Source organism: Canis lupus, chromosome 6 (genome assembly GCF_003254725.2).
Source record: "Canis lupus dingo isolate Sandy chromosome 6, ASM325472v2, whole genome shotgun sequence".
Taxonomy (NCBI): Eukaryota; Metazoa; Chordata; class Mammalia; order Carnivora; family Canidae; genus Canis; species Canis lupus.
In genome coordinates this window covers 37,816,018-37,835,266 of record NC_064248.1, presented here as the reverse complement: position 1 = coordinate 37,835,266, position 19,249 = coordinate 37,816,018, and the positions used below count along the sequence as shown (strand labels likewise).

At 49.8% G+C, this 19,249-nt stretch overlaps 2 protein-coding genes across 8 annotated transcripts; one reads left to right on the top strand and one right to left on the bottom strand.

The window, feature by feature from the left end:
- Nucleotides 1-1,303: 1,303 nt before the first annotated feature.
- On the top strand, nucleotides 1,304-8,760 carry ZNF263 (zinc finger protein 263). Of its 2 annotated transcripts, XM_025416740.3 has the most exons (6): nucleotides 1,304-2,425; nucleotides 3,480-3,660; nucleotides 4,153-4,226; nucleotides 4,508-4,634; nucleotides 6,098-6,214; nucleotides 6,694-8,760. In XM_025416740.3, the coding sequence occupies exons 1-6, from the start codon at nucleotides 2,039-2,041 to the stop codon at nucleotides 7,860-7,862; spliced, it is 2,055 nt and encodes a 684-aa protein (XP_025272525.1). In that variant the 5' UTR covers nucleotides 1,304-2,038; the 3' UTR covers nucleotides 7,863-8,760. The 2 variants fall into 2 exon arrangements, with proteins under 2 accessions (XP_025272525.1, XP_025272526.1); XM_025416741.3 differs by lacking the exons at nucleotides 3,480-3,660; nucleotides 4,153-4,226 and having other exon boundaries at nucleotides 1,305-2,425.
- A 5,001-nt stretch (nucleotides 8,761-13,761) lies between these two features.
- On the bottom strand, nucleotides 13,762-19,230 carry TIGD7 (tigger transposable element derived 7). 6 transcript variants are annotated; one of them, XM_025416761.3, is made up of 3 exons: nucleotides 18,938-19,230; nucleotides 16,875-17,062; nucleotides 13,762-15,801 (listed from the first exon to the last, which is right to left on the bottom strand). In XM_025416761.3, exon 3 carries the CDS (start codon nucleotides 15,752-15,754, stop codon nucleotides 14,108-14,110), a length of 1,647 nt encoding a protein of 548 aa, XP_025272546.1. In that variant the 5' UTR covers nucleotides 15,755-15,801; nucleotides 16,875-17,062; nucleotides 18,938-19,230; the 3' UTR covers nucleotides 13,762-14,107. The 6 variants fall into 6 exon arrangements, with proteins under 6 accessions (XP_025272546.1, XP_025272547.1, XP_025272548.1 ...); XM_025416762.3 differs by having other exon boundaries at nucleotides 13,762-15,580; XM_025416763.3 differs by having other exon boundaries at nucleotides 13,762-15,577.
- Between the last annotated feature and the right edge of the window lie 19 nt (nucleotides 19,231-19,249).

The following is a 19,249-nucleotide window of genomic DNA, read 5'->3' as shown; positions in this document are numbered from 1 at the left end:
AGATGATTCATTCTTTCCCATCTCAAGGTATAATGTGGTTTTGCAAACATTCCCATGTCCCACATCCTGCAATAAAAATCCAAGTTGCTTTTCTGTGAGATAGGGTGAGCCTTACTGTGCATTAGTAACAGCTAGTATGACATGGAGTTCATGCCGAGTGCCAGGTACCATCCTAGCATCCTACACGTTAGCTCATTTAATCCTCACCCAATGTTACAAGGTGGGGATAATCTTATCCCCTCAAAAGAAAGAGCTAAAGTTTGGGATTGGTGGGATTAAATAATTTGAGAGAACGTGGGAAATGCCAGCAAAGTGGGGTGATTCTAGGTTAGAATCTGTAGTTTCCTGGGATGCCTGGGTGGCTCAGCGGTTTAGCGCCTGCCTTCATTCAGCCCAGGGCGTGATCTTGGAGATCCAGGAGATCCAGGAGATCCAGGAGATCCAGGAGTCGTCCCACATCGGGCTCCCTGCAGAGAGCATGCTTCTCCCTCTGCCTAGGTCTTTGCCTCTCTCTGTGTGTGTCTCACATGAATAAATTAAAAAAAAAAAATCTGTAGTTTCCTGCAATAGTCGGAAACAGAAAATAGCCTTAGAGGACTCTGAGGTCTCACGTCTCGACAAGGGTTTCTGAAATGTACCTATACCTGCCTGCGTGTTCTGAGGCTGGGGCCACATGTGGCCACCGCTTTTCCTCGAGAGGCACAAGAAAACCCAAAATACTCAGGACTCTTTCCACCCAGTCGTCCAAAGCCAGCCTGTCCTCACATCACCCGTTATTATTGTGGCAGCCTGAACTTGAAGACAGACTGAACAAAGCGTTAACCGTTACACGGGGATGGTCTCCGTCCTACAGGTTTGTGTGCCATGAGCGTCTAGCTGCATTGGGCAAGCGCTGAATAAAAGGTTACAGGTTGTCACGATCGACTCCTACGACGCCCCATATCCTGAGCCCACGGGCCTGACTGTCGCTGGAGGGAAAGTTGCTGAGCCGATCTCCGGGTTCCCTCCGTTCGCCCCTCGCAGTGAAGTTCACAGCTTTCGTCACGAGACCTAGGACCCAGGAGAGAGCTGAACACGATCCCGCCCTCGCAGGGGTGGACACTGACTGGCACGTCCTGGGTCCCCAGAAGCCTCAGGTACAGCCTGCGGCACACAGGACTCACCGGCGCCTGCCAAGGGGCCGCGGGTGCAGGCGCCGGCGCAAGCGCGGAGCGCGCCACAGACTACATCTCCCGGCAAGCCTCGCGGCGACGTTGACCCGGGCGGGTCCGCACGCTTCCCTCCCACCCCAGCGGAGAGGAGCCTGGCTTGCGTGCTGCTGAGGCCGTCGGGTCTCCGGCGCCCTCTCCTGCACCCCCGAGTAACCAGAGCGAGGGGGAACTGCTCTTAAGTCCCTTATGACCGGGACAGTAGTTCTCAAACTTATGTCTGGTGGAAGAGCTTGTAAACAGTTCAGATTGCCGGGCTCCACCCGACACTGACGCGCTGAATTTCACGTGGCTCGGGAATTTTGACTTCATTAGGTTTTCTGGGAATTCTGATCCGGTTGCCCACTGGCCACGCCCTCCTCAGGTTTGTTTTCCACTAAACTTAGCCGGCCCCGCCTCTCGTCTCCAATTGGCCCGTCGCTTGTCCCGCCTCTGCAGTGAAATTTTCCCTTGTGATTGGTCGGCGGTGAGGCTGACCCAACGGACGCGAGAGTTCGCGGATCGTGACCCGGAAGTTGGTCCCGAGGTTGCGCCGTTGGCTGCGGCCGCCTGACGCGCGTTGGGACTTCCGGCGTGAAGCCGAGCGCCTAGTCTCGCCTGAGACCGCGACGAGGTTGAAAGCGCGGCGTTGTGGTCCTGCCTGGTGAGGTCCTGCTGGTGACGGGACAGGCGGCTGGCGCGGCGGCGTCCGTGGTCGACTGAGGCCAAGGCCCCAGACCCGGCTGCGCCCGGGCTGGACCCCTCGGCCTGGACTTGCAGTCGCGGGGTTTGGGGGCCTTCCCTGGCGGGCGCAGCTGATTTCGGGGCCAAAGCGCACCCGGGGCCTTGCGATGGCGTCGGGCCCGGGCCCCCAAGACCGGGAAGGGCTCCTGATAGTGAAACTAGAGGAGGACTGCGCCTGGAGCCAGGAGCTGCCCCCATCGGATCCAGGGCCCAGTCCTGAGGCCTCCCACTTGCGTTTTAGACGGTTCCGCTTCCAAGAGGCCGCTGGGCCCCGGGAAGCCCTCAGCCGGCTCCAGGAGCTTTGCCACGAGTGGCTGCGGCCTGAGATGCGTACCAAGGAGCAAATCCTGGAGCTGCTGGTACTGGAGCAGTTCCTGACCATCCTGCCCCAGGAGATCCAGAGCAGGGTGCAGGAGCTGCATCCCGAGAGCGGCGAGGAAGCCGTGACCCTTGTGGAGGACATGCAGAGAGAGCTTGGGAGACTGAGACTACAGGTGAGACAAAGAGCTGTCTTTTTCTGCGGTTTGGCCCCGAGGACTAGGACATGGCGGCCCTGTTCTCCATACCTTTACTTGGTCCCTCGAGTAGATTTTCTTTCTTTTTTTTTTTTTTTAACTTTTTTTTTAAAATTTTTATTTATTTATGATAGGCACACAGTGAGAGAGAGAGAGAGGCAGAGACACAGGCAGAGGGAGAAGCAGGCTCTATGCACCGGGAGCCCGACATGGGACTCGATCCCGGGTCTCCAGGATCGCGCCCTGGGCCAAAGGCAGGCGCCAAACCGCTGCGCCAAACCGCTGCGCCACCCAGGGATCCCCCTCGAGTAGATTTTCTATGAACAAGAAGTGTTTTCATAGTTTGGTCAGGAAGATGCATTTTCCAGGTTTTCCCCGGAAGGACGGAGTGAGCTGTGAAGAGTGCCCTATTTCCACATGGAGGCAGGGGTTTTGCCTTAGTGTGACCCCCAGAGTTAATTTGCAGGATTCAAATCCGCATTCTGCTCCTTAAAAGCTTTGTGACTTTGGGCAAGTTAGTTAATCTCTTTGAGCTTCAGATTTGCCGTTAGTAAGGTGAGAATGATAAAATACCTTTCTAGGTTTGTAGGGAGAGCATATGTAGTTTTGATCACACCATTGGCTCTTAGTGCTTAATGGCTGTTAGGTGCGGCAACCTCGTCTCCTCTGCAGAGTTAGGTCAGGATACTAGTGAATTTAGAAAAACAGTTTGGCAGTGAGACTCTGCGTGCACTCGCCCACAGGATCACCAAAATTCTGGAGGAATGGAAGCATTAGAGTGGGGGAAGGCAAGAGGAAGTCAGGTGTGTCAGAGAGGTGTGCAGGAAAGGTTTGCCCTGGGAGTGGAAGCCCTCGCTGCCTTTTTTCCCCCACATATAAGATCAGGAAAGCTTTTACTGTAAACTGTCCTTCTCTTTTGCTGGATCCAAAAGGATTGACTGGTTTTCTGTCGAAGGTTTGCCCTCAATTCTGTACTAATTTCCCTTGCTGTTGGGCCCTGTTGTGATGATGAGTGATGTGGGTTGGTTCCCAGGTCACAAACCATAGGCGGGGAACAGAAGTGCTTTTGGAGGAGCCTTTGCCTCTGGAAACAGCACGAGAGTCACCGAGCTTCAAGTTGGAGCCAATGGAGACTGAGCGAAGCCCTGGCCCCAGGCTGCAGGAGCTGCTAGGCCCCAGCCCCAAAAGGGACCCCCAGGCTGTAAAGGAGAGGGGTGAGGAACAGTTATCTGGGCTGGTGGGAGGGAGGAGGGGCTTTGGGGTTGTCCCGTGACACCAGCAAGTGGAGTTTGGTCACCTAGGTGAGGGAATTTCAGATCTTAGGGTTCCAGGATGTGGAGTGAAGGACCTAAAAGTGGTGGATTGGGTTCTTTTGGGGATGGGAGGAGGGTGGGGGGTTTGTAAGTAAGCCCTTCTGTATGCTGAACACAGACATTTACAGCTTTGAATGATTGGGGGCTTGAATGCTGCAGGCCAGCAGGGAAGTTGACTGGTGATCATGTCCGTCCTGTCTGCCCACCCCCCACCCCCCACCCTCACACTCTGCCATTTTGGATATTGTTTTATTATGCTTATGTTGCCTTCTTTTGTGCATTATTCAGTCCTCAGCAGAGACTGGGTGTTGGGGAATGGATACCATGTTATAATAATCCTTGGGTTCCCAAGAATTACAAATGCCATTCTCATCATGATTTCTGTCACTTCAGCATTGTCTGCTCCCTGGCTTTCTCTCTTTCCTGCTGAAGGAAACATGGAAGACAAGGAGATGACTGGGCCCCAGGTGATGTGGAAGTTCCCATTGTCTCCCCCAGCACCTCTCCCCGCAGTTGCTCTTAATGGGGGATGGGGTCTTTTTGCCTCTCAGAGAGGATCCTTTCTCCCTCACCATGTGCAGCCTTCCCCCCTTCTTTATTTATTTCCTCCACACCTCACTTGTGGGCCTGGCACCCTTCTTCCCCATGAAATGTATCCTTGGCCCCCTGGGTTTTGCCTCCATAACTCATGACTGCTTGAATTGTTCTTGGTGCCTCAGGGGCTAAAGGAGATCTTGTGCTGTTTCAGTTGCCTGAGAGCTTAGAGGACGTGGCTATGTACATCTCCCAGGAGGAGTGGGGGCATCAGGATCCTAGTAAGAGGGCCCTCTCCAGGGACACGGTGCAGGAGAGTTATGAGAATGTGGACTCACTGGGTAAGGACTTCTTTTCCAGGGATGAAGACTGAGCTGCTTCTGACCAGGGACCTGTCCGTTAGTCACTCACCTCCAGGACATAAGTTCTGAGTTTCGCCTGAAGACCTCCCTTTTTCTAAAGCACACTGGATGAAGATCAGTTAAACATTTGGCCGATGGCATAGTTGGCACGCTTATGACCCCCAGCTGCCAGAACTGAAGGCAGGGAGTCTGAGCTTTCATAGACTTCCCAGGGCAGAACAAATCAAATCCACTGACAGCCTCCCCCACCCTTGCATCATATACATCCAGTTCTTGATGCCCTGCAACTGTGAGATGCTTATTCCTCTGACCTCACTTGTACTTTCTATGCTTCACTAGTATTTCTAGGCCCTTCCCCAGCTTTCAGGAGGCACTGGGATCAACATTCCATACTAACAGTTATCCCAGCCCTTAAAAATTCGGGAACAGGGGAGGCCTTTTGGAAATTTGAAAATGATACATGTGTGTAAAACAGGATCAATAAATTAAGATGCATCTATGAGTTAGACTATTATGCAGAGATTCAAAATGAGGCTTACAAAACATGGCAAAAGGCTGATAGTTGGATCTAAGTGAAGAATGTACAGGTATTGTAGAATTCCTTCAACTTTGGATATGGGAAAATTCTTATAATAAAAAGTTGTAGGAAGTCTTAAAAACATAAAACAATTCTGTGTATGTTACCATTATAGCTGTATTGATACATGGTAGGAAAGAGTCACATGCACTTTGTTTTCACACATCAAGTGTTTGTAAAGAGAGGCACAGCTGTCGGCTCACTTGCACTAATTCTGCATGGGGTCACCACTAGGTTTGGTTCCATTCAGTGGGCCATGGTTTGGTGCCCTAATTTGAGCATAGCTTTCAGTGAGTGCTGTATAGGAAGAGAAATTTGGATCACAAATTTTTAGAACTAAGCCATTTAAAGTCCATGTTTGCTGGGACTAGAGTGAGGTTTTAGTTTTAGCATAGCAGAGGAATGATACTCTTGGGTTTTAACCTCAATGTCCTCTCAGAGCCCTAGATTTCTTTCTGATTGTTCATCATATTATGTTTTCTCCTGGAGTTGTCTAGTGGAACTTAGTTCTAGTTTATATTTATCTGTGAGGGTCAGGGCTTTATGATATTAAACTAATTCCACAAGACCTGATCATTCTAATCACGTTTGTTTGGTTTAGTTACAAAAGTATACATTCTTGTTGGAGAAGATCCCAAGTACTACAAAAATGTAAAAGGAAAAAGCCATAGTTTCCCTACTCCAGTTTCTTTCTCTGGAGGTAACCATTGAGAACAGTTGGGTGTACGTTCAAAGAATTGCCATCAGATTTATTGCACCTTCTGTGAATATGTTCACTGAGTGCAGGGAACAAGATTAACTGTGTTTCTTCTGCCTGGTAGAGGAAATTGGTGACATAGAAATTTCTTTCTTTCATTGTGAACAGAGTCTCAGGTTCCTAGGCAAGAGGCCCTGAGCACCCAGGTGGAACGAGGAGGAAAGCCGTGGGATCCGAGTCTTCAGACTTGCAAGGAAGGCTTGAGTCCCAGAAGCCCAGCTCCAGGTAAGGAGTGATGATGAGCAGTCTGCCCAGCTAGCCTTGTGCTATTGGGAGGGAGGCATCTGAGGATTTGGCTGTAGGGCTAGTCCATCGATGCTGCCAGGAAGATACATTGCTTCCTGTATCTCCATTGCCCACTTGCACCCCTGGGTGCAGAATATAAGGCGTTCACCCCCGGGGCCCACCCTAGTCCCAGCTCTGCTCCATCCCACCCATTTCCACAGGGCAGCAGCCAGACCCTCAGTTGTAGAGGGAGTTGGGGGCCTGTATGAAGGAATTCAGGACTGGTCTGAGTGAGCACTGGTTCCTGAGCAATGGCCACACCCCTTTTCCTCTCCAGAGTGCTCTACCTACATGGGGAAAATGGGAAACTAGAACTAGCCCTTCTGGCCTTTTGATCTACAGGGAGTAGCAGATAGGTGGGATTTCCTTTTCTGTGGCGTAGGAATAACATAGGGGTTTGATTTCTCTTGCTCTGCCAGGAGAAGAAAAGTTTGAGAACCAGGAAGAAGGTGCTCAGTCCGTTTCCCCTGAGAGCATCCGCCCACAGGCACTGCTGCCAGGCCAGGCCAGAGGGGAGGTACCCTGGAGTCCTGAGCAGGGAAGGCCTCAGGACAGGGCAGACGGGCACTGGGAGCCTCCCCCAGAGGAAGGGATGGAGCCGTCCTTAGTAGGGGCCACAAGTTGCAGAGAACTGGGGCGACCAAAGGATTTGCAGCCGAAGAAGCTCCACTTGTGTCCCTTGTGTGGCAAAAATTTCTCTAACAATTCGAACCTAATTAGGCACCAGAGAATACATGCAGCAGAGAGACTGTGTATGGGTGTGGAGTGTGGCGAAATCTTTGGTGGGAACCCACACTTTCTGTCACTACATAGAACACACTTGGGAGAGGAGGCCCATAAGTGCCTGGAATGTGGAAAGAGCTTCAGTCAGAATACCCACCTGACTCGCCATCAGCGCACCCACACGGGGGAGAAACCCTATCAATGTAACATATGTGGAAAAAGCTTCTCTTGCAACTCAAACCTTCACAGGCACCAGAGGACACACACAGGCGAAAAGCCCTACAAGTGCCCTGAGTGTGGGGAGATCTTTGCTCATAGTTCCAATCTCCTTAGACACCAAAGGATTCACACAGGAGAGCGACCTTATAAGTGTGCCGAGTGTGGGAAAAGTTTCTCTCGCAGTTCACACCTCGTCATACACGAAAGAACTCATGAGAAAGAGAGGCTTTACCCCTTCTCTGAGTGTGGGGAAGCAGTGAGTGACAGCACTCTCTTTCTTACAAATCATGGAACCCACAAGGCAGAGAAAAAACTCTTTGAATGTTTGACTTGTGGGAAAAGCTTCCGGCAGGGCATGCACCTCACCAGACATCAGAGAACGCACACAGGGGAGAAACCATATAAGTGTAACCTTTGCGGGGAAAACTTCTCTCATAGATCAAACTTAATCAGGCACCAGAGAATTCACACGGGAGAGAAACCCTATACCTGTCATGAGTGTGGAGACAGTTTTTCTCACAGCTCCAATCGGATTCGTCATCTGAGAACCCATACGGGAGAGAGACCTTATAAATGTTCTGAATGTGGAGAGAGTTTTTCTCGGAGTTCCCGCCTTATGAGTCACCAGAGAACTCACACGGGATAGAAAACAATGGGATTTCTCTTTGGCCCAGATAAAGCGGCACATTCTGAGGGTCGTCCTGTTAAGAGCTGGTGTTCTCTGCCCAGCCCACCAAATGATGTTTTTAAAGTAATTACTATAAAAATGAACAAGATGGGGGTTATGATGAGGGAGCGGCAGGGGCAGCAAAGGATGAGTGTAGAACTAAGACGGAACTCTGGCTGAACTATTGAGGGCGGCAAGTGTTTGAGGTGACGTGCTCAGGGCAGAGTTCTCTCTGAAGTGTCTTGTCCTGGGTACATGTACTCCCCTCGGTCTGTTCAGCCAGGTTGTGATTTGGGTGCCTTACTGTGTCCATTGTTTGTCCCAACGACTCTGGGAATCCGTGTGGCTTTCTGTTACTGCTTCCTCACTTGGAATGTTCAGCAGGAGCATTTGGACTCCTGAGGCCCTTGTGACCAAAGAAGGGCAGAGTATTCTGGGTAACCAGCTCATGGCAGCAGAAGACTGGTGAGTTGCACCTCCCTTGAAAGCCCTGGCTGGGAGTCCAGGGCAGTCCAGGGCAGCCACCACAGCACCTCTCTGACAGAAGGGCCCGTGCACAGGCCAGGCAAGTAAACGTCACCTTAGACAAAAAGGAACCAGAGACCCGAGGGAAACAGTAAGGTGGAGTTTGCAGTTCAGCCCAAGTATTGGCAGAGGAAACCAGATTCTGAATTCATTTTCCCTTGCAGAGATTAAGACTCCCCCACTTCTGTCCAAGAAAGAAACAGAGCCTGGGGTCTCCAGAGGGTTCCGTGAAACACAGTGTTCCCTGGGAGGCTTGGCAAATGCGGATCGGATCCTGGGGAAATTGGGATTCATGCCTTTCCTTGTTGAAAATATGTTTGGATGGTAATAAATACCTTCAGGAGACATGAAAGTGTGCGACTCTTCCATTAAGGACCTTTTGTTTTGGCCTTCAGTGTTGATTTGTCTCCGTCTGCTTTGGATAGAGGACTGCCTTTTTCTGTGGTTCATCAAAGAAGGTTTGGATGAGGTTGGCTGAGGTGGGGTGTGGCCCGGCCAGCTCCAGGCTGAGACTGCTTTGAGGTCGCTGCTTAGGTCATGTTGTCCTGAGGGTCTCCAGGAGGCTTCTTTCCTTGCGGTGGTGGACAGCAGTAAGAATGTCTTGATTTTTTTTTTTTTTTTTAGAATGTTCACTTGTCACAAAGCTGAAGGAAAATCTGACTTAAAAGACAGGACATGATTGATTTATTGCCTGTTAGTGGAGGAAAAATAATGGGGAGGGCAAATTTTTTTTTTTAAGATTGATTTATTTATTCATGAGAGAGACAGAGAGAGAGGCAGAGACACAGGCAGAGGGAGAAGCAGGCTCCTCACAGGGAGCCGGTCATGGGACTCCATCCCACATCCCGGGGTCATGACCTGAACCGATGAGCCACCCACGCATCCCTAGGAGTAGGAAATTCTGATGCCAGGAAAACCTCTTAGGATTTGGCCCTGGAGGTAGATAGCTAACTGCTCTGAGGGAGAAAAAGATGGAACATTACCTGGCAACTGGTTAGCAAATACACCCAATTTTAAGTGAGAGAAACCACCTGTACACCCCTCATCCCCATTTCCTTATCAGTCTTCTCTCAGCCCTGCCTCAGTATAGTAGGAGTTTGTCCTTGGTTTTCTAAGCCAATTTTTAAAAATCTTAGTTTCTTATTTTTCTTCCTTTATGCACAAGGGGGCAGGGGTAGTACAGGGTTTGAGGAGCAAGGGAGAGGAGGAAGATTTGAGAGGGGAATTTAGGATCATTAGGACAGGGCTGGTAAGGCTGCTGAAGCCATGAAATGTGTGGGTAACATTAAGCTGATGTTACTGAGCACTCTCTTGGGTTAAGATGGCACCTTCAGGGAACTGTAAGTCTCCTGAGAATGGAAGGCACCCCTCCCCCACAGTGTCACTCCTGCAGATCTGATGCTGGTCCAACCGCTGTTGCTTCTACTCGGAGCACTGCAGCAGCGTCAGGCTAGAGCAATGAGTGCCCTCAGGAATTCACTCCCTGCACTAAAGAGGCTTTCCGATAGGAAGCCCCCCAGCCCCTTGTCTAGCTCTCCTTCTAGCAAATTCACAAGCAAAGCTGTCCTTGGCTGTCTTAATGAGATGATTTCACACAATATTCCATGTGAAACATTTACCTCAGTGCCTGGCACATAGAAAATACTCGTCTATTTGTGTTATATACGGGCAGTTAATACTGGTAAGACTGCCTTTCTTCTAAGCATTTGCCACTGATGCCAATGTGAGACCACACTAGCAGAAATTTTAGGGAGCAATCTGTTCCAGGAAGGATTGAGGATTTCCTTTTTTATCTTTTTTAAAGATTTTATTTATTCATGAGAGAGACAGATAGAGGCAGGCTCCATGCAGGGAGCCCAATGCGCGACTCCATCCCAGGACTCCAGGATCACGCCCTGGGCCGAAGGGAGACGCTTAACCACTGAGCCACCCAGGGATCCCAGGTTTGAGGATTTCTTCCTTGTCCTATCAAAGAGCAGGTTGGAGGTCTTTACTGCAGGCTCTCATGAAGTCACTGCAAGGGATGGCCAAGTGTGTGCCTTTTACATTTCTATTTTAACGTTGCACACACGCTTTTTAGGTTTATACTTTTACCCGCTGGTCCTTGAAAAAGAAACTGGAAGTCTCCAACTGGCTTTTATGTCAATGGGAGACTGACACCAGGGCAATAAAGTCCTTGCCCCCTCAGCCCAACCGGTTACGGAGGACACCTGGGTGACATGGACTGTCCCTGGAGAAATGGTAATACCGAAGACCAGTGGAAGGACTCCTGGGTGGAGAATTACCACATTTAAACACTGAAAAACCTGGCTGGCAGAGGCAGATTAAGAGCAGCAGGCCAGACATCACTGAGGACAAACCTTGTAAGGCCAGGGACTGGAAAAATTAGTACTAAACTTTTGTTCTCCAGAAAAACGCATCAGAAATTTTAATTACCGTAAGAAAGATTTATGGGTCTTGAAATCATCTGAAATTCCAGGTTTTGCAGCCCCAGCCGTTTTAAGAATATACTGTTTGAATTACACTGTCAACTGGTAGAATTTTGCAAAATCACCACTGCTTTAAGACTTGTAATCCCTGGGTGGCGCAGCGGTTTAGCGCCTGCCTTTGGACCAGGGCACGATCCTGGAGACCTGGGATCGAATCCCACATCAGGCTCCTGGCATGGAGCCTGCTTCTCGCTCTGCCTATGTCTCTGCCTCTCTCTCTCTCTCTCTCTGTGACTATCATAAATAAATAAAAAATTAAAAAAAAAAGACTTGTAATTTTTGTAAATGTTTCACAAACATTTGAAACAACTAAGTCATTAAAAAGTTCTTAATGTGTTACGGGAAACTAGCAAATTTATTAGTACTGGGAGACCAACTTCTTTGGGTGTCAGCAGCTCAAAAATAGTTAAGATTAATTAAAGCAAAAGTGTGTTTATTAGAAAAAATAGAAGTGCATTTGTCCTTTTAGCCTTCAATCCAGCTTGCAAACGCTTCTGATTAAAATCGGACTTCCATTTCAGTTGAAAGGGAGACTCAATTTCTGATGAAGTGATTTTTTACTGTGTGCGGCTTCACGTAGCAAGTAGGGGGCAGTGGGAACGGTCTAGGTGAATTCAACAATGACAAAATGGTTGATTAAAAATCGTTCAGACCAGCGACATTCGGACACATCTTCCAGTTAACATCCTCAGTTTATCACTGAAATGTCCCAGAAGTTCTGGGCAGACATCAATGGTGACAGGCCAGGTTCCAGACCTCCAGGGAGGTGGTCAGATTGCCACAGGCAAAGGGTAGGGAAAGAAAACCGGTTTCTCTCTTAAACCCAGGGCTGTGTTTGGCCATAATGCGGAGGGGTGTCGGCCTCCGTACCCCCACTTGCCCTCAAGGCAGGAAAGCGGCCTAGAACCCGGGTGCGAGTCCCTACCCCGAGGGTGAAGCTGCTGGAGGGGAGGGCCCCGGCTTCTCCGTGGAGCTCTAGTCCTGAAAAGATGAGGTGAGCCCCGTCCCGGCGGCCCGTCCGCGCTCCTGCCCCGCGAGGACGGCTCTCGCGCGGCCCCGGCCCCGGGAGGAGCACAAGCCGGGCCTCGGAGACCCGGGACCACACCCGGAGACGCCGCCTCCCCAGCCCCGCCTCTAGCCCGCCCCCGGAGCTCGGTGCCGGCGCCTGCCCCGCGCGCTCCCCCCGGCCCGCGCCTGCCCCCCCCGCCGCCTCAGCCGCTCTGCCCGGTGCCCGACCCTGCAGCTGCGCGCTCCCCTCGGGCCGCTCCCCGCCCGCAGTCTCCCCGTCCTGGCCGCTCTAGCCCGCCTGGCGGGAGCTCTATGGCGGCGCCGGGGGCGGGGGGCCGCGTCTCCCCGAGGGCCCGCCCCACCCTCCCCCCGCTCCCGCCGCTCGGGCTCGCGGGGCCGGCGCTGCCCACGGGTCTCGGGCTTTCGGCTCCCCCTCCCCAGCCGGCGCGGAGGGCGCCGTCGCACTCCCCGGAACTCTCCTCCTCCTCTCGGTTGTGCGCCTCCCTGGGCCCCGCGGCGGGCCCCGCTCTCTCGGCCCAGCAGGGGCGAGCGCAGCCCGGGTGGTGCGGCCGCCGGGAAGGGCCGGCCTGCGCGCGGGCCCTGAGGCCGACGGGAAGCCCCGGAGGCGCCTAACCCGATTCGGTCCGGACGCCCGGGCTACGGGGTGAGAAAGGAGGGGGGGGGGGAGGGCAAGCAGGAGACTGAGGCAGTTGTCCAGGCAGGGGTGATGGCAGCCCGGACCAGGACACGAACAGCGGGGACGGAGAAGTGGGCACGAAGGGTAAGCCATTTAGGACGGAGAACCGACCGAACCTTACGAGGGCCCAGACGGAAGTCCGAAATCCTGGGACGGCCTGGGACGAAAATTTGGCCCGGACTTGTCTTTCCTGCTCTACTTTGCCAGTGGCCACTACGGCAGACATCCCGGGACGTTGCAGCTTCTCAAGAAGACGCACTCCCGCATGCGGAGCCCGAGCTCTTTGCCCAGATTGCCCTTCCATTGCCCGCCCTAAACTTTAAAGCCCAGTTTAGAAGTCACTTCTGACCTTCTTACACTTCACCCGCTACCCAAACACTCCCGAACCCTCTACTCATCTAGCACTTACACATTGAACAGTGGTTTGTTCCTGTCGTTTTCTAATTTAGGTCTAAATGCCTAACATGGGGCCCAGTACCTAGCACGAAAAAGCAACGGGAAGCTTCCAGAATCAGTGAATACTTACCAAAAGAGTGTGACTGCCGGTCATTTACGCTGGCAATGTACTACCCATGGGGGGTGGGGGGCGCATTTGATGCAGTGACAAATTCAAAACTGTCCAGTAAGGGGATCCCTGGGTGGCGCAGCGGTTTGGCGCCTGCCTTTGGCCCAGGGCACGATCCTGGAGACCTGGGATCGAGACCCGGGATCGAGTCCCGCGTCGGGCTCCCGGTGCATGGAGCCTGCTTCTCCCTCTGCCTCTCTCTCTCTCTCTCTCTCTGTGACTATCATAAATAAATTAAAAAAAAAAAAATTAAAAAAAAAAAAAACTGTCCAGTAAGCTCATCTCACATTCCCATCCATGTCTTCCACAATCCATTCTACCCTAGACTTGAAACATATGCTAACACTTTATTAATGCCAAGACCTAAAGCATGTTAAGATAATAAGATATAAAAATTTTTATTTACAGTGTAATCTGTGTACTTTTTAAATACATAAAATACACCAAAATGCTAAACTATCCTTGGTGGACAGAAGTTGGGGGGTACTTTTCATCATTTTAATATGTATCTTCTATAATCACCATGTCACTTGCACAGTAAGGGGGGAGAACACTAAGCGGTACAGATTTAAGAAAGCAGAGCATGTCACACCATTAAACTGAAAACCAACCAAATCTATTCTTTTTATTTTATATATCAGCATATGGCTTCCTTGTTAATGGCCTGAATAAAATAAAATGTAATGCTCTTCCCACATCCATTACACCTAAGATAATCTGGGACAATAACTCTTCATTATTCAGATCTTTGTCTATAATAGAAACAAAAATGGATTAATGAATGTTTTTATACTTTAAAGAAAAAATATTTTAAAATTTTATGTCTTATAAACAATATATAAGTGGGCAGTGCTATGCAAAGTGAATTAAGTTGATAAAAACCATGACAATTCACAACAGGTCTGCATCATACAACTATACAAATCTTTAAACACAAGATCTAATTACTAGAAGTTGAAGGCATATTGAAGGAATCCTTGACAATACAAGGCCTGGGTTTCAAAAAACTACCAATTCTAGAATGGATTCTATTCTGGAACTGTTTTTTTATTATTTCTTGTTGCATCTCTTTCAGTGTGAAATGGAACCTTTGAAACTCAGGTGTGGCATCAACGAAGTCAAGTAGGTAGTCCAACCTCTCTCTTACAGCAGATAATTGAAATTCAGCAGTTTGTTCTTCATCTCCTCCTCCTTTCTGAATAACTTCCTTTGTAATTCCACTTTTTGGCTTTGGGGAGCTACCCTTTTCTTCATCATCCCCATTAATCCACACCCTGTCATCGGCCAATGTGTTTTCCAACTCCCCACATTTCTCAAGGATTTCTCTATAATCTCCATCTTCTAAGCCCTGAAGATCATATTCAGGTTCCTTTTTGTAAAGAAGATTTCCCCATGCATTTGCTATGGTTATTTGTTTTACTTCATCCCAACTCTTTGCCCAGTTAAAAACTGCACTTTTTATGTTGTAGATTTTAATCTTGGAAACTCCTTTTTCTCCTCTATCTTGCTCATCATCACTTTCTTCAAAAATTACAAGACTCTCTTCAAGTTGCTTCCACCTATAAAGTCGTTTGCAGCTCAAGATCACGCCTTGATGCATTGGTTGAATCAAGGTTGAAGTATTATGGGGAAAGAACATGCATTTTATCCGCCCATCCTCACTGCTTAGTGATTCGGTGGAGGGGTGAACTGGAGAACTGTCCAGAAGTAACATGGCCCTGACATCCTCTTCGTGGAATCCTAAAACATTAAGTTGAAAATGCCTGACCTCAGGAACAAAGTTTTGAAAGAACCATTCTGAAAACAATTCTCTGGTGAACCAAACATCCTTACTAGGTTTATATATCACAGGTAATGTACTTGTGTCCTCTTTCACACTTTTGGGCAGCTTTGATTTTCCAATAACGATTGACTTTAATTTATGAGTTCCATCTGCATTTGCACATAAAAGAGCAGACAACCGTTCTTTGTTTATTTTCCTCCCAGGCAGGCAGATCTCTTTCCTGCTTGCCTGAATGTTTTCTGGCATTGACTTCCAAAAGAGGTCAGTTTCATCCCCACTGTACAGCTGAGCTACACTCAGCTTCTCCTCTTTGATAAGCATGTATAGATTTTGTCGAAATGGCTCAACATTTTCTGAAGCCGAACTTAGGGCTTGTTCCCCACATACTTTTTGATTCCCAATCGCATGCCTATTTCGAAATCTAAAAAGCCAACCAGTGCTAGCTTTAAAGTCTGTTCGCCCAAAACACTGTGCGAATCTCTCTGCAGCAGCTTGAAGCTCCACACCTCTAACAGGGATGCCAGCTGAGCGTTTCTGTTGGTACCACATGTAGACTGCATCATCCACATCACCATATTTGGCTCCTGTTGTTCTCTTTCTCTTCTCAGCCCCTACTAATGGCATGTCCTGCTTCAGTACAAAGTCCAAAATCAATTTCTTATTCTTTTTGATGTCATAAAATGTTGATTTACTGATTCTAAATTCATCCATTACACTTTTAAGAGATCGTCCAGCTTCAATCCTGCTGAGAACCTTCATCTTCTCCTCCAAATTCAATGTTGTATATTTCCCTCTCTTATTCATACTGAATTTGGTTTCAAACAACCAACAGGAGAAGAAAAGGGAAAAGCCTTGCCGGATTGGAAAAAAAAATAAAAGCAAAACAAAAAGACTAGCTTAAAGACCCCAAAGGCACCAGGATTTGTACGGAAGGAGGGGGAGTGGGCCAAAAGGGATAAAGGCTCATGTTGGAAGTGCTAGCCTAGAGATGAAGATCTTAAGAACTCAGAGAACCACCACTATCAAAGCGCTACCTAGCTGTCACTCCTGCAAGATATGGACAGTCTGTTTTCAGAACCCCATTCTCCTCTTTCTTGACACATACAGCAGCACCAGTCAGGAATAATGGGAATACCTGCATACTCTCCCTAACTCAACAGAGAAAGAGACAGCAGGAGAGAGGCAAGATATGTCCACAAGAACAAACCCAAGTGAGATAAGTCTACGTGCAAAATACTGCTTGAGAAGGGAGTATAAAAGCCTCAAGGGCATAGGCAGAGTAATCTTGTGTAGCAGAGATGCAGTGTGGTTTCTCCCCTTCCAAAAGGACCTGATTTTACATCACTGCCACAAAGAAAAAAAAAAATGGTGATCATGGTGCTCTGTAAGCAGTGTTCACTGGGTGGCAGTCCATCCACTTGGATGAAGATTCTAAGCTATCCTGACATTGCAATGTCCTGACAGCTGGCATTCCAGAACAGCTGTAGAGTATCTTTAGGTGAACAAGAAAGTTAGTAGGTACTATTGTTCATGTGAAGAAATCTAACATGTATTACATTCAATATAGCATCCTCAAAGACTGAGCTTCAACTTATGTTTACCAGGGTAAAATGTAAGTATGTAAAAATTTCCTGGTGGCACTTTTCCACTCTCAGAGCATCTTCCTTGTGTATATCTGGTATATTCTTAAGAGTCGAATATTTTTCACTGAAGCTTTTCCATATTTTGGAGTTACCAAGTTTCAGAATCCTGGCCCAAAAGTTTTAAAAACATTTTACCATATTTAAAAATACTTTTAAAGATTTGATCTTTCATCTGTCGTTCTAAATTTACATTAGGATGTTAAATAGCAGATTTTTAAAATTTGTGACTTTATTCAATTTCTCTCCACTGTAGATTTTCCTTAATTTGAAACAATACTCACTTTTTCTCCCGCTTGAAGAAATTTAAAAGGTTTCTCTACTGGTGTTTCTGATATTCCTCAGTTATTCCTTGCAGGTCCTCCTGGATGCCCAGTGCCATTCCATGTCCTAGATTAATTTCATAGTTTTCATTCGAGACACACAACTCATGAGAAGTAACAAAAACCGCAACTTTTATCCATTTCAGGTGCTACGAAGAAAGAAAAGTATGTCAGAGAAATGAGGAAAATGATTGTTATTATCTTATCTTTCCTCACCTATACTGCAGAGCCTGATTAGCTTTCATTCATTACTCACTACAAAGAATTATTACAAGGTTCTCATCTGGAAACCCAGAAGAGTCCAGGCTGCTAATTTTCCCCCCATATCTATTGCTAGAAATGCCTACTGTCTTGTGGAGCACTGAGAGAGTCATGAAAGACTATGATCCTGAGTAGGCTGTGAGGCAAATGCAGACTAAGATCTAGCAACCTTCTGAAAGGCAGCTATCACTGAGGGAATTAGTCAGTGATGACTATATAAATGGAAAAAGCAAAAAGAGAGAATTGGTTATCTATAACAGCAGCATTACTAACTCCAGCCTGCCACGCAGCAAAACCATTCGGCCCGCTATGGCAGCTGCACGGTGTCTCGGAATCAAGTGCAAGTCTTTTCTCTCACCGCTTCCCAGCTGTACACTGAGCATTTTTCAAGCAGTGCCTGGGCAGGGGAACAGATTTCAAAAGGAAAGGCTGGGGCCACGTTGGTGGGCTCCACAGCAAGGGGAAGCAACTCTGGCACAGACTTCAAACTACAAAAATCATTACCGACCCTCATTCACTATCCCCCAGTTTATACCTTATTTCTTCTTGCTTTCTCAGGGTCTCTTAGTTTTTCTCCCCCAACATCCTCCACCCCCATGTTATGAATCAGGCCCACCAGTGGCATGCAAGGCCACGGCTGCAGACTTCATTTATTCACTTTAGGAAGTTCCAATTACATGCTCAGCCTTGGGTCTGATGGTGAGGATCTCCATGCTACGAGCACTACTGTCCACTGGTTCTCGAAGCCTGGAAAGAAGCGCTGCCTTTGAACAAACTAACTCTCAACCTGACTCAGATTCCCAGGAAATGAACCTGCTCTGAAACCTACTCCACTGACCTAGGCAGATGCCTATTCTTACCTCCTGTGTTTAATTCTTTGCTCTTGCTCCGAAAGGATCAGAGAAGCACAAAGGATTCCAAAGTAAGGGGATCCCTGGGTGGCTCAGCGGTTTAGCGCCTGCCTTTGGCCCAGTGTGCCATCCTGGAGTCCCGGGATCAGGCTCCCGGCATGGGGCCTGCTTCTCCCTCTGCCTCTCTCCCTCTCTGTCTCTCGCTATGTCTACCATGAATAAATAAATAAATCTTAAAAAACAAACAAAAAGGTAATATGCGGCCGGGTACTGGCCTCCCATTTTCATTCCCACCTTTACCTTCCTTCCGGATCAACTGCCCCAGAAAGATGGTCCCTCAAACAGCCTCCAGTGATGCTCCAGGTTTAGTCTAGGAAATGCAGTCTCTTCGCTGCCCCGCGGCGCCCCCGTGAGAGGTCTACAAGAACTTCTTTTCTAACCTGAGGCCTTCCCCCCAACACTAGCGGGATCGCACCTAGTGAGAACGTATGGCGGGTGTGCTCACACCGCAGTCTTCTCCAGCTCTCCGTCCGCGTGCGCCGGACCCCACTCCCTGGGGGGACCTTTGCCATTTCCCAAGGAAAAACCCCCTTTCCCTTCCTTCGGCTCGCGCGGCGCTCGGCTTCGGGCTCGCGTCCTCCTGGCCCGTGTGACCACGGAGGGTCGCCGAAACGCCGCGCCCTCCGGCCGGAGCCCCTGCGGCGAAGGCACTGCCCGTGCGCTCTAGCCCTGGCCGCCCGCGGGCCACCCGACAAGCAGCCCGCCGCGTGGCAACGGCTGACGCTGGGAGGCCTGGGCACCCGAGATGCCCGGAGCCTGAGAAGCGGGGCGCACGAGCTCTGGCAGAGGCCGCGGGGACGCCCACGGGCGGGGTGCCGGGTTCCGGGAGCATGCCTCACGGCCGGAACCTACCTCACCGGGCCCCCGGGATGGCTGCGAGGGGCGCGCGGCCCTGAGGAGGGCCAAGCAAGGCCTCGGAGCCGCCTGACCGCGACGAGAGCTCGGGCAAGGCCCAGGGCCCCGAGCGCGGCGGCGGCCACGCTCCCGGCGGGGCTCGGGGCACCAGGCGCCGCCGGCCGCCCGAGGGCCACGCAGGCACCAGCCGGCCGCGCCGCCCCCCGCCCCCAGGCCGCGGCGGGCCGGGCGCTCGGGGGCACTAGTTCTTCCCGGCCGCCAGGGCGGCACCGGGCGGAAGGCCGCTCCCCCGGGCGAGGCGGCGGCCCG